This window comes from Pseudophryne corroboree, chromosome 2 (assembly GCF_028390025.1).
Source record: "Pseudophryne corroboree isolate aPseCor3 chromosome 2, aPseCor3.hap2, whole genome shotgun sequence".
In the NCBI taxonomy this organism is placed as follows: domain Eukaryota; kingdom Metazoa; phylum Chordata; class Amphibia; order Anura; family Myobatrachidae; genus Pseudophryne; species Pseudophryne corroboree.
Window position 1 is genome coordinate 124,998,594 of NC_086445.1, and position 14,046 is coordinate 125,012,639.

At 49.6% G+C, this 14,046-nt stretch overlaps 1 protein-coding gene across 2 annotated transcripts in view; it reads right to left on the reverse strand.

The window, feature by feature from the left end:
* Positions 1 to 14,046, reverse strand: part of MTMR6 (myotubularin related protein 6) — a 181,674-nt gene that overhangs the window by 45,568 nt on the left and 122,060 nt on the right. For both annotated transcript variants that reach the window (XM_063951686.1, XM_063951685.1), the window contains exon 9: positions 5,134 to 5,259. In XM_063951686.1, coding sequence (XP_063807756.1) covers positions 5,134 to 5,259 — 126 coding nt within the window. The remainder of the gene's footprint in view (positions 1 to 5,133; positions 5,260 to 14,046) is intronic.

Below are 14,046 nucleotides of genomic sequence, written 5' to 3' on the forward strand. Positions count from 1 at the left end.
ATATGGGGAACTACAAGACAAGGCACCCAAATCCGACACTCTTCTAGCAGAGGCAATAGCCAGCAAGACCACCACCTTAAGGGAAAGCCACTTAAGGTCAGCTGAACCAAGAGGTTCAAATGGAGGCTCCTGCAACGCCTCCAAAACCACTGACAAGTCCCAAGGAGCCACAGGCGGGACATAGGGAGGTTGGATACGCAACACACCCTGAGTGAAAGTATGAACATCGGGTAAAGTCGCAATTTTTCTCTGAAACCACACAAACAAGGCAGAAATATGAACCTTGAGGGAGGCTAGACGCTGTACTAAACTTGGATGCGTCATAATGGTTAGATGCGCACCAAACAAAGTAGGAATGCCAGACCCAATGGTAAATCCGAGCAGAGGCCGGTTTCCGGGCCCGCATAGTTTTAATGACCTCTTCAGAAAAACCCTTAGCTCTTAAGACGGAAGCTTCAAGAGCCACGCTGTCAAAGACAGCCGGGCTAGGTCCTGGTAGACACAGGGGCCCTGAACGAGGAGGTCTGGGCGTTGTGGAAGTAGAAGTGGACGCTCTGACGATAGGCCTTACAGGTCTGAGAACCAGTGTCGTCTGGGCCACGCCGGAGCTATGAGAAGCAGATTTCCTTTTTCTTACTTGAACTTCCGAATTACCCTGGGCAGGAGTGACACCGGAGGGAACAAGTACGGCAGCCGAAACCTCCACAGCACTGCCAGCGCATCCACAAATGCTGCTTGAGGATCCCTTGTCCTTGCTCCGAAGACCAGACCTTGTGATTGTGTCGAGACGCCATCAGATCCACATCTGGAAGACCCCACATTTCCACGAGGAGTTGAAACACTTCTGGATGGAGGCCCCACTCGCCGGCATGCACGTCCTGACGACTGAGAAAGTCCGCTTCCCAATTCAGGACTCCCGGAATGAATATTGCCGATATTGCCGGTAGATGGCGTTCTGCCCAACGTAGAATCCGTGAGGCTTCCTTCATTGCCAAACGGCTTCGAGTGCCGCCTTAATGATTTATGTAAGTCACTGTGGTGGCGTTGTCCGACTGTACTTGAACAGGACGGTTCTGAATCAAATGCTGGGCTAGGTTCAATGCATTGAAGACCGCCCGCAATTCCAGAATGTTGATCGAGAGGAGAGATTCATCCTTGGTCCACCGACCCTGCAAGGAGTGCTGCTCCAGCACCGCGCCCCAACCTCTTAGACTGGCATCTGTCGTCAACAGGACCCAGTTGGATATCCAGAAGGGACGGCCTCTGCACAATTGTCGGTCCTGGAGCCACCAGAGCAGTGACAGACGGACCTCTGGAGTCAATGAGATCATTTGAGACCTGATCCGGTGAGGCAGGCCGTCCACTTGGCTAGAATCAGCTTCTGGAGGGGGCGAGAATGGAATTGAGCATACTCCACCATGTCGAATGCTGATACCATGAGGCCCAGCACCTGCATCGCCGAATGTATCGACACTTGCGGACGAGAAATGAAGCAACGAATCCTGTCCTGAAGTTTCAGGACTTTCTCCTGAGACAAGAACAACCTCTGGTTGTGAGTGTCCAACAGCGCTCCCAGATGCACCATGCTCTGAGCAGGGACCAGGGAGGATTTCTTCCAGTTGATGAGCCACCCGTGGGCTTGTAGAAACCGGACCGTCATATCCAGATGACGCAGGAGAAGATCTGGGGAATTTGCCAGGATTAACAAGTCGTCCAGATACGACAGTATCCTGACCCCTTGACGGCGGAGTACCACCGTCAGCACCGCCATAACTTTGGTGAAGAGCCGTTGTTAAACCAAAAGGTAACGCCCGATACTGGTAATGGAGGTTGCCAATAGCGAACCTCAGGTATTGTTGATGTGACACTGCTATATGAATATGCAGGTAAGCATCCTGTATGTCCAGGGAGACCATGTAGTCCCCAGGTTCCAAGGCCAGAACTATAGAGCGAAGGGTTTCCATACGGAACTTGGAAACCTTCACAAACTTGTTCAGTGACTTGAGGTTGAGAATGGGCCGGGAGGACCCATTCGGTTTCGGGACTAGAAACAGCGGAGAATAGTACCCCCTGCCCCTCTGAGCAAGAGGCACATGTACTACGACTCCTGTATCCAGGAGGGTCTGTACCACCGAATGCAGAGTGTTTGCCTTTGTCTGGTCCGACGGGACGTCTGTCTGGCAAATTCGATGAGGGGGTCGGTTTTTGAAGGCTATGCGTAACCTTGAGTGACGACTTCCCGTACCCAGGCATCTGAAGTGGTCTTCAACCATTCCTGGGTATACCCTAGAAGCCGGACCCCCACCCTGGGGGAGGCCCGTCCCGTAATGCGGCAGGCTTATCGGTCTTGGCTGCTGGCTGACGGGCAGCCCAGGCTCTTTTGGGCTTCGGCTTACCAGGTTTGGAAGTGCGGGCCTGCTTATGGTACGCCTGACCTTTTGCTTTACCTGAAGGACGAAAGGGGCGAAAGGACGTGCCTTTGGCCTTCGACACAGAAGGAGCTGTATTAGGCAGACAGGCAGTTTTGGCAGTAGCCAAGTCAGCCACTATCTTATTAAAGTCCTCCCCAAACAGAATATCCCCCTTGAAAGGCAGTAACTCCAGGGTTTTTCTAGAGTCCAGATCCACAGACCAGGATATCAGCCACAATATCCTGCGAGCCAGGACTGACGTAGTAGAGGCCTTGGCTGCTAGGATACCGGCATCAGAAGCCGCCTCTTTAATATAGGGAGAAGCTGTGACAATATATGACAAGCATTGTCTAGCATGGTCAGAGGAGATTTCAGCTTCTAACTCCAAGGCCCATGCTTCAATAGCCTCTGCTGCCCATGTAGCTGCAATAGTGGGCCTTTGTGCAGCACCCGTGAGGGTGTAAATCGCTTTTAGACAACCCTCGACACGTTTATCCGTAGGCTCTTTTAGAGACGTGACGGTAGTGACAGGTAGAGCTGAGGAAACCACCATCCTAGCCACATGTGAGTCTACTGGAGGAGGAGTTTCCCAATTCTTAGACAGCTCTGGCGCAAGGGGATAGCGAGCCAGCATCTTCTTTTGAGGCACAAACTTCGTACCCGGGCTTTGCCAGGGTTCCTGACGTATATCCATTAGGTGGTCAGAGTGAGGTAAAACTTGTTTAATCACGTTCTGACGCTTGAACCTATCTGGTTTCTTAGGAAGAACGGATGGCTCGGGATCATCCGTAATCTGCAGAATTAATTTAATAGCCTCCAAAAGATCAGGAACATCCACATGTGAACTACCCTCCCCATCAGCCGTATCTGAGTCAGAACCTGTGGGGTCAGTGTATGTGCTGTCTTCATCAAACGAGGTGTCAGTGACAGCAGTGGATTGTGAGGAGACGAGCGCTCGCTTAGAGGACCTCTTGGACTTAGGCGAGCGTTGGTCAGACTTTTTAATAGTCAGGGACTGGTTCAACTTCTTTAATTGAGCAGATAAATCGTCCGCCCACGGCGGGTTAGCTGCAGGGACCACATACGGTTGTACCGGCATTGGGGATCCCATAGGGGGTGTTAGTTTATGAACTAGCGTATGCAGAAGCGTGGAAAAGGCGGCCCACGGAGGGTCAGTATGTGCCTCCGTTGCCACAGTCCCACTCGGGGGCAAGGAGCCCCCAGAATCAGAGCCCACAGCTACTATATTCTCCCCATATGTGCCTGTGGCTTCAGCAACACCAGCAGTGTGTTCCGCCCCAGAACCGTTACCCTCAGAAGCAGACATGATATAACTTGCAGTATGAGGTAACAGTACAATTATTAGCAGCACTATATCCCTAAACCCAAACCCCTGCGCAGTGTAGTCAGCACCAGCAGAGATAAAGGAGAGATATGGTGACTAAATCACAGAGAAAAATACGTAATACAATATACCTTTGTGAAAATCCTATATTAAATAACACCTGACGCACCAAGCCCCCTCAGGTTATAGAATATAGCGATAGCAAGTTGAGTGAAAGACACGAGATGGACACCACTCAGCTATCAATGCACACACAGATAGTCACAGTTTGTACAATGCAGAGGTTATTACAGACAATAATACTGCACTGGACTAGCTTATACAGCTATATAACAGTAGATATAACAGTACACAGTAAGAAACTGGATGTATATCACAGGGTAATTGTACTATAAACCCCTGACTAAATGCACTCTTTCTTAACTAACACTGACTAAAAAGGCAGGTAGAATACTTAAGTGTCATGTAAAGTCACAGCGCTGACAACCAGGCGGCTTTACATAGGAGGATTTGCCCAAGCAGTCCCAGGAACAGTGAGCTGAGGAGTAATGGCGCCGCAGACACTGACAGGGAGTGAGGAAAAGACAGAGATGCAGCTCCAGGGCGGGAACACTAGCTGGAAATGGTGCCCTGGGGCTGGGGGAGGGGCTTCAGGTCTAAGCCTTATCCCCCTTGCTGGCAAAACCACCGGGTACTGTGGGCGATATTAAAATCGGTTTTAAGAGAAAATCTGACCTGCGCCCATGCCCTGGTGATCTAGTGGGATCGCCTGTATCCACAGTGTCCACCGCCAGCGCGCGCGGCCCGCCTCCCACTGACCGCGCCGGATCGCGAGCGGGACCCAGTTACCACCTCCCGAAGCGCGGCCACGCGATCCTGGAGAGCCCCAGCTGTGTGTGTCTAACATGAAGAAAACCGGAGCCTCCGCTGTAGGTACCCGGCAACCAGGGCTCGGGAGTGTACAGCGCCGCTGGGGAGAGCTGGAGCTGCAGCAGTGAATGTCACAAGACATTTACCACCCCTGCTGCCCTTGAAGTCTTCACTTTTTACCTCATAAAAAGCTTCTCTCAGGGCTGCTTGGAGCAGCCCCTCTGTTAAGTGCTTGCTTACTGCAGCACCAACTGACAAAACTGTGCTCCTGTGCTGGGAGGCGGGGTGATATAGGAGGCAGCGCTGTGCATTCTGGTAACAGTCAAAGCTTTGAGCCTGTTGGTGCCTCGGATCAAGATCCTACTCTACACCCCATTGTCCAGACCTGTGGAGCCCAGTGTACCCCGCAGCAGAAATTGCTGATATAAACTATTGAAGCCATGTGTACCCCAACAGTTTTATATCCCCCTCCCCCTTGTGCGACAATACTGGGGCAGCTGAACTCACCATGAATCCTTTAATGGTTCTGTAAAAGGGGTCAAGCAGTAAGGATCCCAGCGCACAGACTTGTGACGTCCGATCCCAGCCATCAGAACAATGCACTAAAACACTAGTGTTCTCCTCGTGGATGGCCTAAATAAACAAAGACGTCATTCATTCTGCAGGGACAATGTGTACCATATTCTAATTGTCCCTCCTAGCACAACTAGGGTCCTAGTACCCTCCATCTAGTAGATGCAAGTACTGGTTTTATGTTCTTCTTTATTATACTCCGAGGGTCATGTTCTATATGATAGGATGCATCAGTACTGCTCTACAGGTACAGCTAGAGAACAATGGTGGTCATTCCGAGTTGTTCGCTCGCTGCCGATTTTCGCAGTGCAGCGATTAAGTGAAAAAACTGCAAAAATGCGCATGCGCATCGTATGCAGCGCGCATGCGCTAAGTACTTTCACACAAAACTTTGTAGATTTTGTAGACACAAGCTCGAACGACGTTTTTTCATCGCTCGAGTGATCGTAGTGTGATCGACAGGAAGTGGGTGTTTCTGGGCGGAAACTGGCCGTTTTCAGGGAGTGTGCTAAAAAACGCAGGCGTGCCAGGTAAAAACGCAGGAGTGGCTGGGGAAACGGGGGAGTGGCTGGCCGAACGCAGGGCGTGTTTGTGACGTCAAACCATGAACTAAATGGACTGAGGTGATCGCAGTCTAGGAGTATGTTTGGAGCTATTCAGAAACTGTAGCAAATTATTTATTAGCAGTTCTGCTAATCTTTCGTTTGCTATTCTGCTAAGCTAAGATACACTCCCAGAGGGCGGCGGCCTAGCGTGTGCAATGCTGCTAAAAGCAGCTAGCGCGTGAACAACACGGAATGAGGGCCCATGACAGCTGTGACACGTGCAAGGCGCTAAAACACAAAACTAAATGTATAATTATAATCTAATGACAATGTGGGATTAATCCCTTTGTAGTTAGAATAAAGAAGATATAGACTTTCCAACTCAAAACTCCCACTTTTGCCTCTAATTAAAAATAAAGGACCAATTTAAGTCTGAGACAAGAACTGCACTTCATTTCTATGGCTTTCCAATAGCTTTACTAGTCATAACAAATCTACAGTAGACAAGAATCAAGAACTATATTTTTAGGTGATAATTTAATTCTAAAAGAACGTTATATTTGTTACTTAGCAACGTGCTAACCAAAACGCATAGAACAATACCAGTGCAAATATCAAAGAACATTTACAACTTATCCCAGTATTGCATATTGAGGTATGTTCACCTTTAAGAAAAATCTTTACTTTTCTCAGATTAGGTTTCTGCAGACAACTGAAGCACCAAGTGACTTACAGAAGGGGGCAGGGAGTGTTCTTGGTTTCTTTGCCTACTTTTGATTCCAGGCAGGGATGAAGTACTGACACCAGGGAACAGCCATCAGATCGCCCCCTGTACCCGACTCCCATATTAAGCAGCTACCCAAGTCCCTGGATACTGCACCTGACACATACAGTATGAGCAAGCTGCATCTCTGCGGGTGATGAGTATAGGACAGGCGCACAGGAATTATTATTTACACACATTCTCTATTCTGGCACATCACAATCTATCATGACAATTGCAATATTGCATAATTTACAAATAATTATGCAGAGAAATAATATCAGTAAATATGCAACTTATTCTCCTGTGAGCTCTCAAAGCAATAGGTACAGTAAATAGAGAGCAGATTTCTCTACAACGTAAAAGTAAAATGTGCTACTGTGTAATAGACGGATTTTACCAGTTACTCATCATTTTAGTTAGTACTGGAATAGACTCCATCCAGTGCGTGATCTCAACTTAAGGAGAATTCCCCAGCTAGGCATGTGTTTCCCCCAGGTATTACAGAAGGTACTTCTCCCATCCCAGTGTTGTTTGTATCCCTCAGCTTCCAGTCCTCCAATCGTTCAGTACTCAGCTACCTTTACACCACTGAGAATGCAGAATTATTGCACCTGTTTCAGTGCTGAAGTTCCTACCTAATAATGGGGGTAATTCCAAGTTGATCGCAGCAGGATTTTTGATAGCAACTGGGCAAAACCATGTGCACTGCAGGGGAGGCAGATATAACATGTGTAGAGAGAGTTAGATTTGGGTGGGTTATATTGTTTCTGTGCAGGGTAAATACTGGCTGCTTTATTTTTACACTGCAAATTAGATTGCAGATTGAACACACCACACCCAAATCTAACTCTCTCTGCACATGTTATATCTGCCTCCCCTGCAGTGCACATGGTTTTGCCCAGTTGCTATCAAAAATCCTGCTGCGATCAACTTGGAATTACCCCCAATGTGCTGCCCAGTCCTAAATAATAAAGTCTGAATAGTGAGTTACACAGTAATTTCATCCCCCTGCTCTATGGTGTCTGCCAGTCAGGGCAAAGATTTGATCTACTCCTCCTCCCTGATAGCCCAAGTCAAGTCACATGGGGCTGGCGGGGACTAGGTGTGGCGCGTGGAGGCTGGCGGGGACTAGGTGTGGCGCGTGGGGGCTGGCGGGGACTAGGCGTGGCACGTGGGGGCTGGCGGGGACTAGGAGTGGCGTGTGGGGGCTGGCGGGGATTAGGCGTGGCACGTGTGGGCTGGACCGGACTAGGCGTGGGGGCTGGACCGGACTAGGCGTGGCGCGTGGGGGCAGGACCGGACTAGGCGTGGCGCGTGGGGGCAGGACCGGACTAGGCGTGGCGCGTGGGGGCTGGCCTGGACTAGGCGTGGTGCGTGGGGGCTGGCCCGGACTAGGCGTGGCGCGTGGGGGCTGGCTCGGACTAGGCGTGGGGGCTGGCCCGGACTAGGCGCTGCGCGCCGGGGGGGGGGGGGGGGGGGGGGGGGGGGGTCCTGGCCCGGACTAGGCGTGTCATGGGGGGGGGGTCATGGCCCAGACTAGGCGTGACACAGGTGGCTGGCCCAGACAAGGCGTGTCACAGGGGGGAGGGGCTGGCCCGGACTAGGCGCATCACCGGGGGTCAGGGAACTGGCCCGGACCAAGCGTGTCATGGGGGGGCTGGTCTGGACTAAGCGTGTCATGGGGGGGCTGGTCTGGACTAGGCGTGTCATGGGGGGGCTATTAATGTAAAAGGTGTGTGATGGGTAATTAAGGTAACGGGCAGGTTAGTGAATACTATTAATGTAATGTGAGCAGGATATTAATGAGATGTTGTGTCTGGTGTTGGCTACTTATGTAATGTTTGGGATATTCATGTACTAAGGGCCTTATTCAGGTTTGTTAGCAAACCAAAAAAGTAAGCAGTTGGGCAAAACCATGCTGCGCTGCAGTTGGGGCAGATGTACCATGTGCAGAGAGAGTTAGATCTAAATAATATTATCATTTATATACAAAGCAGTGAATTAAATTGTGGAGAAGGGTTGTAATTGCATTTAAATCTCGCACCCTCTGCCCAACCGAAAGCCAAATTCGCTCAAAAGTGCTTACTACTCTATGGAGCAGCAAAGACTTTGTGCGAGATTGGGCTGCTGTAAAGCGCGGCTATTACCACGCTGATTCGGACGGGCAGATGTATTCGCCTGCGCTTGAATTCCCCCCATTGTGTAATTAGCAACAAATGCACAAACAACCTAATCCAGTTTTGTATTGAGGAGTCTATATTAAAAGTGACAGTAAATATGCCTGTATTAATATTCCTCAGAACTATTGCAGGTTATATAAAATAAAAAAAATAAAGAAAATAATTCCTCAATACTGCTGGCAGGTTCAGCAAATCAGTGAGAGAGGCTGACCTCAAACACCCCGCTGAATACTGTATAATGACAAACAGCTGTCCTTAAAAGACTGACCATGTAACTTGCATGGACATGTACACCAGTCTATGGAATGTAGCTGTGCAGAAAATAAGAATTTACTTACCGATAATTCTATTTCTCGGAGTCCGTAGTGGATGTTGGGGTTCCTGAAAGGACCATGGGGAATAGCGGCTCCGCAGGAGACAGGGCACAAAAAGTAAAGCTTTAGGATCAGGTGGTGTGCACTGGCTCCTCCCCCTATGACCCTCCTCCAAGCCTCAGTTAGGATACTGTGCCCGGACGAGCGTACACAATAAGGAAGGATTTTGAATCCCGGGTAAGACTCATACCAGCCACACCAATCACACTGTACAACCTGTGATCTGAACCCAGTTAACAGTATGATAACAGCGGAGCCTCTGAAAAGATGGCTCACAACAATAATAACACGATTTTTGTAACTATGTACAAGTATTGCAGATAATCCGCACTTGGGATGGGCGCCCAGCATCCACTACGGACTCCGAGAAATAGAATTATCGGTAAGTAAATTCTTATTTTCTCTATCGTCCTAGTGGATGCTGGGGTTCCTGAAAGGACCATGGGGATTATACCAAAGCTCCCAAACGGGCGGGAGAGTGCGGATGACTCTGCAGCACCGAATGAGAGAACTCCAGGTCCTCCTTAGCCAGGGTATCAAATTTGTAGGATTTTACAAACGTGTTTGCCCCTGACTAAGTAGCCGCTCGGCAAAGTTGTAAAGCCGAGACCCCTCGGGCAGCCGCCCAAGATGAGCCCACCTTCCTTGTGGAATGGGCATTTACATATTTTGGCTGTGGCAGGCCTGCCACAGAATGTGCAAGCTGAATTGTATTACACATCCAACTAGAAATAGTCTGCTTAGAAGCAAGAGCACCCAGTTTGTTGGGTGCATACAGGATAACAGCAAGTCAGTTTTCCTGACTCCAGCCGTCCTGGAACCTATATTTTCAGGGCCCTGACAACATCTAGCAACTTGGAGTCCTCCAAGTCCCTAGTAGGCGCAAGGCACCACAATAAGCTGGTTCAGGTGAAACACTGACACCACCTTAGGGAGAGAACTGGGGACGAGTCCGCAGCTCTGCCCTGTCCGAATGGACAAACAGATATGGGCTTTTTTTGAGAAAAAAAACCACCAATTTGACACTCGCCTGGCCCAGGCCAGGGCCAAGAGCATGGTCACTTTTCATGTGAGATGCTTCAAATCCACAGATTTGACTGGTTTTAAACCAATGTGATTTGAGGAATCCCAGAACTACGTTGAGATCCCACAGTGCCACTGGAGGCACAAAAGGGGGTTGTATATGCAATACTCCCTTGACAAACTTCTGGACTTCAGGAACTGAAGCCAATTCTTTCTGGAAGAAAATCGACAGGGCCGAAATTTGAACCTTAATGGACCCCAATTTGAGGCCCATAGACACTCCTGTTTGCAGGAAATGCAGGAATCGACCGAGTTGAAATTTCTTCGTGGGGCCTTCCTGGCCTCACACCACGCAACATATTTTCGCCACATGTGGTGATAATGTTGTGCGGTCACCTCCTTCCTGGCTTTGACCAGGGTAGGAATGACCTCTTCCGGAATGCCTTTTTCCCTTAGGATCCGGCGTTCCACCGCCATGCCGTCAAACGCAGCTGCGTTAAGTCTTGGAACAGACATGGTACTTGCTGAAGCAAGTCCCTTCTTAGCGGCAGAGGCCATAAGTCCTCTGTGAGCATCTCTTGAAGTTCCGGGTACCAAGTCCTTCTTGGCCAATCCGGAGCCATGAGTATAGTTCTTACTCCTCTACGTCTTATAATTCTCAGTACCTTAGGTATGAGAAGCAGAGGAGGGAACACATACACCGACTGGTACACCCACGGTGTTACCAGAACGTCCACAGCTATTGCCTGAGGGTCTCTTGACCTGGCGCAATACCTGTCCCGTTTTTTGTTCAGACGGGACGCCATCATGTCCACCTTTGGTATTTCCCAACGGTTCACAATCATGTGGAAAAACTTCCCGATGAAGTTTCCACTCTCCCGGGTGGAGGTCGTGCCTGCTGGGGAAGTCTGCTTCCCAGTTTCCATTCCCGGAATGAAACACTGCTGACAGTGCTATCACATGATTTTCCGCCCAGCGAAAAGTCCTTGCAGTTTTTGCCATTGCCCTCCTGCTTCTTGTGCCGCCCTGTCTGTTTACGTGGGCGACTGCCGTGATGTTTTTCCCACTGGATCAATACCGGCTGACCTTGAAGCAGAGGTCTTGCTAAGCTTAGAGCATTATAAAATTACCCTTAGCTCCAGTATATTTATGTGGAGAAAAGTCTCCAGACTTGATCACACTCCCTGGAAATTTTTTCCTTGTGTGACTGCTCCCCAGCCTCTCGGGCTGGCCTCCGTGGTCACCAGCATCCAATCCTGAATGCCGAATCTGCGGCCCTCTAGAAGATGAGCACTCTGTAACCACCACAGGAGAGACACCCTTGTCCTTGGATATAGGGTTATCCGCTGATGCATCTGAAGATGCGATCCGGACCATTTGTCCAGCAGATCCCACTGAAAAGTTCTTGCGTGAAATCTGCCGAATGGAATTGCTTTGTAGGAAGCCACCATTTTTACCAGGACCCTTGTGCAATGATGCACTGACACTTTTCCTGGTTTTAGGAGGTTCCTGACTAGCTCGGATAACTCCCTGGCTTTCTCTTCCGGGAGAAACACCTTTTTCTGGACTGTGTCCAGAATCATCCCTAGGCACAGCAGACGTGTCGTCGGGATCAGCTGCGATTTTGGAATATTTAGAATCCACCCGTGCTGTTGTAGCAGTATCCGAGATAGTGCTACTCCGACCTCCAACTGTTCCCTGGACTTTGCCCTTATCAGGAGATCGTCCAAGTAAGGGATAATTAAGACGCCTTTTCTTCGAAGAAGAATCATCATTTCGGCCATTACCTTGGTAAAGACCCGGGGTGCCGTGGACAATCCAACGGCAGCGTCTGAAACTGATAGTGACAGTTCTGTACCACGAACCTGAAGTACCCTTAGTGAGAAGGGCAAATTTGGGACATGGCAAATATCCCTCTGTGCATCTCGTATATATAGAAATGCATCCTTTAAATGCTCTATAGTCAATAAAATACTGTCCCTGTCAAGGGTATCAATATTTTTAGTCAGGGAATCCGACCAAGCCACCCCAGCTCTGCACATCCAGGCTGAGGCGATCGCTGGTCGCAGTATAACACCAGTATGTGTGTATATACTTTTTATGATATTTTCCAGCCTCCTGTCAGCTGGCTCCTTGAGGACGGCCCTATCTATAGACGGTACCGCCACTTGTTTTGATAAGCGTGTGAGCGCCTTATCCACCCTAAGGGGTGTTTCCCACCGCGCCCTAACTTCTGGCGGGAAAGGGTATACCGCCAATAATTTTCTAACGGGGGGAACCCACGCATCATCACACTTCATTTAATTTATCTGATTCAGGAAAAACTACAGGTAGTTTTTTCACATCCCACATAATACCCTCTTTTGTGGTACTTGTAGTATCAGAAATATGTAACACCTCCTTCATTGCCCTTAACAAGTAACGTGTGGCCCTAAAGGGAAATACGTTTGTTTCTTCACCGTCGACACTGAAATCAGTGTCCGTGTCTGTGTCTGTCGACCGACTGAGGTAAAAGGACGTTTTAACGCCCCTGACGGTGTTTGAGACGCCTGGACAGGTACTAATTTGTTTGCCAGCCGTCTCATGTCGCCAACCGACCTTGCAGCGTGTTGACATTATCACGTAATTCCATAAATAAGCCATCCATTCCGGTGTCGACTCCCTAGAGAGTGACATCACCATTACAGGCAATTTGCTCCGCCTCCTCACCAACATCGTCCTCATACATGTCGACACACACGTACCGACATATAGCACACACACACAGGGAATGCTGATAGAGGACAGGACCCCACTAGCCCCTTGGGGAGACAGAGGGAGAGTTTGCCAGCACACACCAAAGCGCTATATTTTACAGGGATAGCCTTATAATAAGTGCTCCCTTATAGCTGCTTTTATAAAATCACAATTTCGCCAAATTTTGCCCCCCCTCTCTTGATTTAACCCTGTTTCTGTAGTGCAGTGCAGGGGAGAGCCTGGGAGCCTTCCTGACCAGCGGAACTGTGTGAGGAAATGGCGCTGTGTGCTGAGGAGATAGGCCCCGCCCCCTTTTCGGCGGGCTCGTCTCCCGCTTAAAAATGGATTCTGGCAGGGGTTAAATATCTCCATATAGCCCCGGAGGCTATATGTGAGGTATTTTTTGCCAAAAAAAGGATTTTCATTGCTGCCCAGGGCGCCCCCCCCCAGCGCCCTGCACCCTCAGTGACTGCCGTGTGAAGTGTGCTGAGAGCAATGGCGCACAGCTGCAGTGCTGTGCGCTACCTTAAGAAGACTGAGGAGTCTTCTGCCGCCGATTCTGGACCTTCTTCTCTTTTCAGCATCTGCAAGGGGGCCGGCGGCGAGGCTCCGGTGACCATCCATGCTGTACCTGTGATCGTCCCTCTGGAGCTAATGTCCAGTAGCCAAAGAAGCCAATCCATCCTGCACGCAGGTGAGTTCACTTCTTCTCCCCTAAGTCCCTCGATGCAGTGATCCTGTTGCCAGCAGGACTCACTGTAAAATAAAAAACCTTAGCTAAACTTTTCTAAGCAGCTCTTTAGGAGAGCCACCTAGATTGCACCCTTCTCGGCCGGGCACAAAAACCTAACTGAGGCTTGGAGGAGGGTCATAGGGGGAGGAGCCAGTGCACACCACCTGATCCTAAAGCTTTACTTTTTGTGCCCTGTCTCCTGCGGAGCCGCTATTCCCCATGGTCCTTTCAGGAACCCCAGCATCCACTAGGACGATAGAGAAAAGAGCATTAAAATGTAAATTTCTGCCCAGTTCTGTGAAAGAGAAGAGCTCCCACATACTGTAACAAGGTACAAGCAGCACTGTGGCTCCTGCATAAGGAACATTTGCAATATTGCTCTCTGGGAACAGATAAAACTGCATTCCAAGCAGCATAGGGCCTGGTTCTGAGTTGGGAATAAAGTAAGGAAGCACAGGTAACTTTGCACCTAGGTAAAACCCTGCTGCAC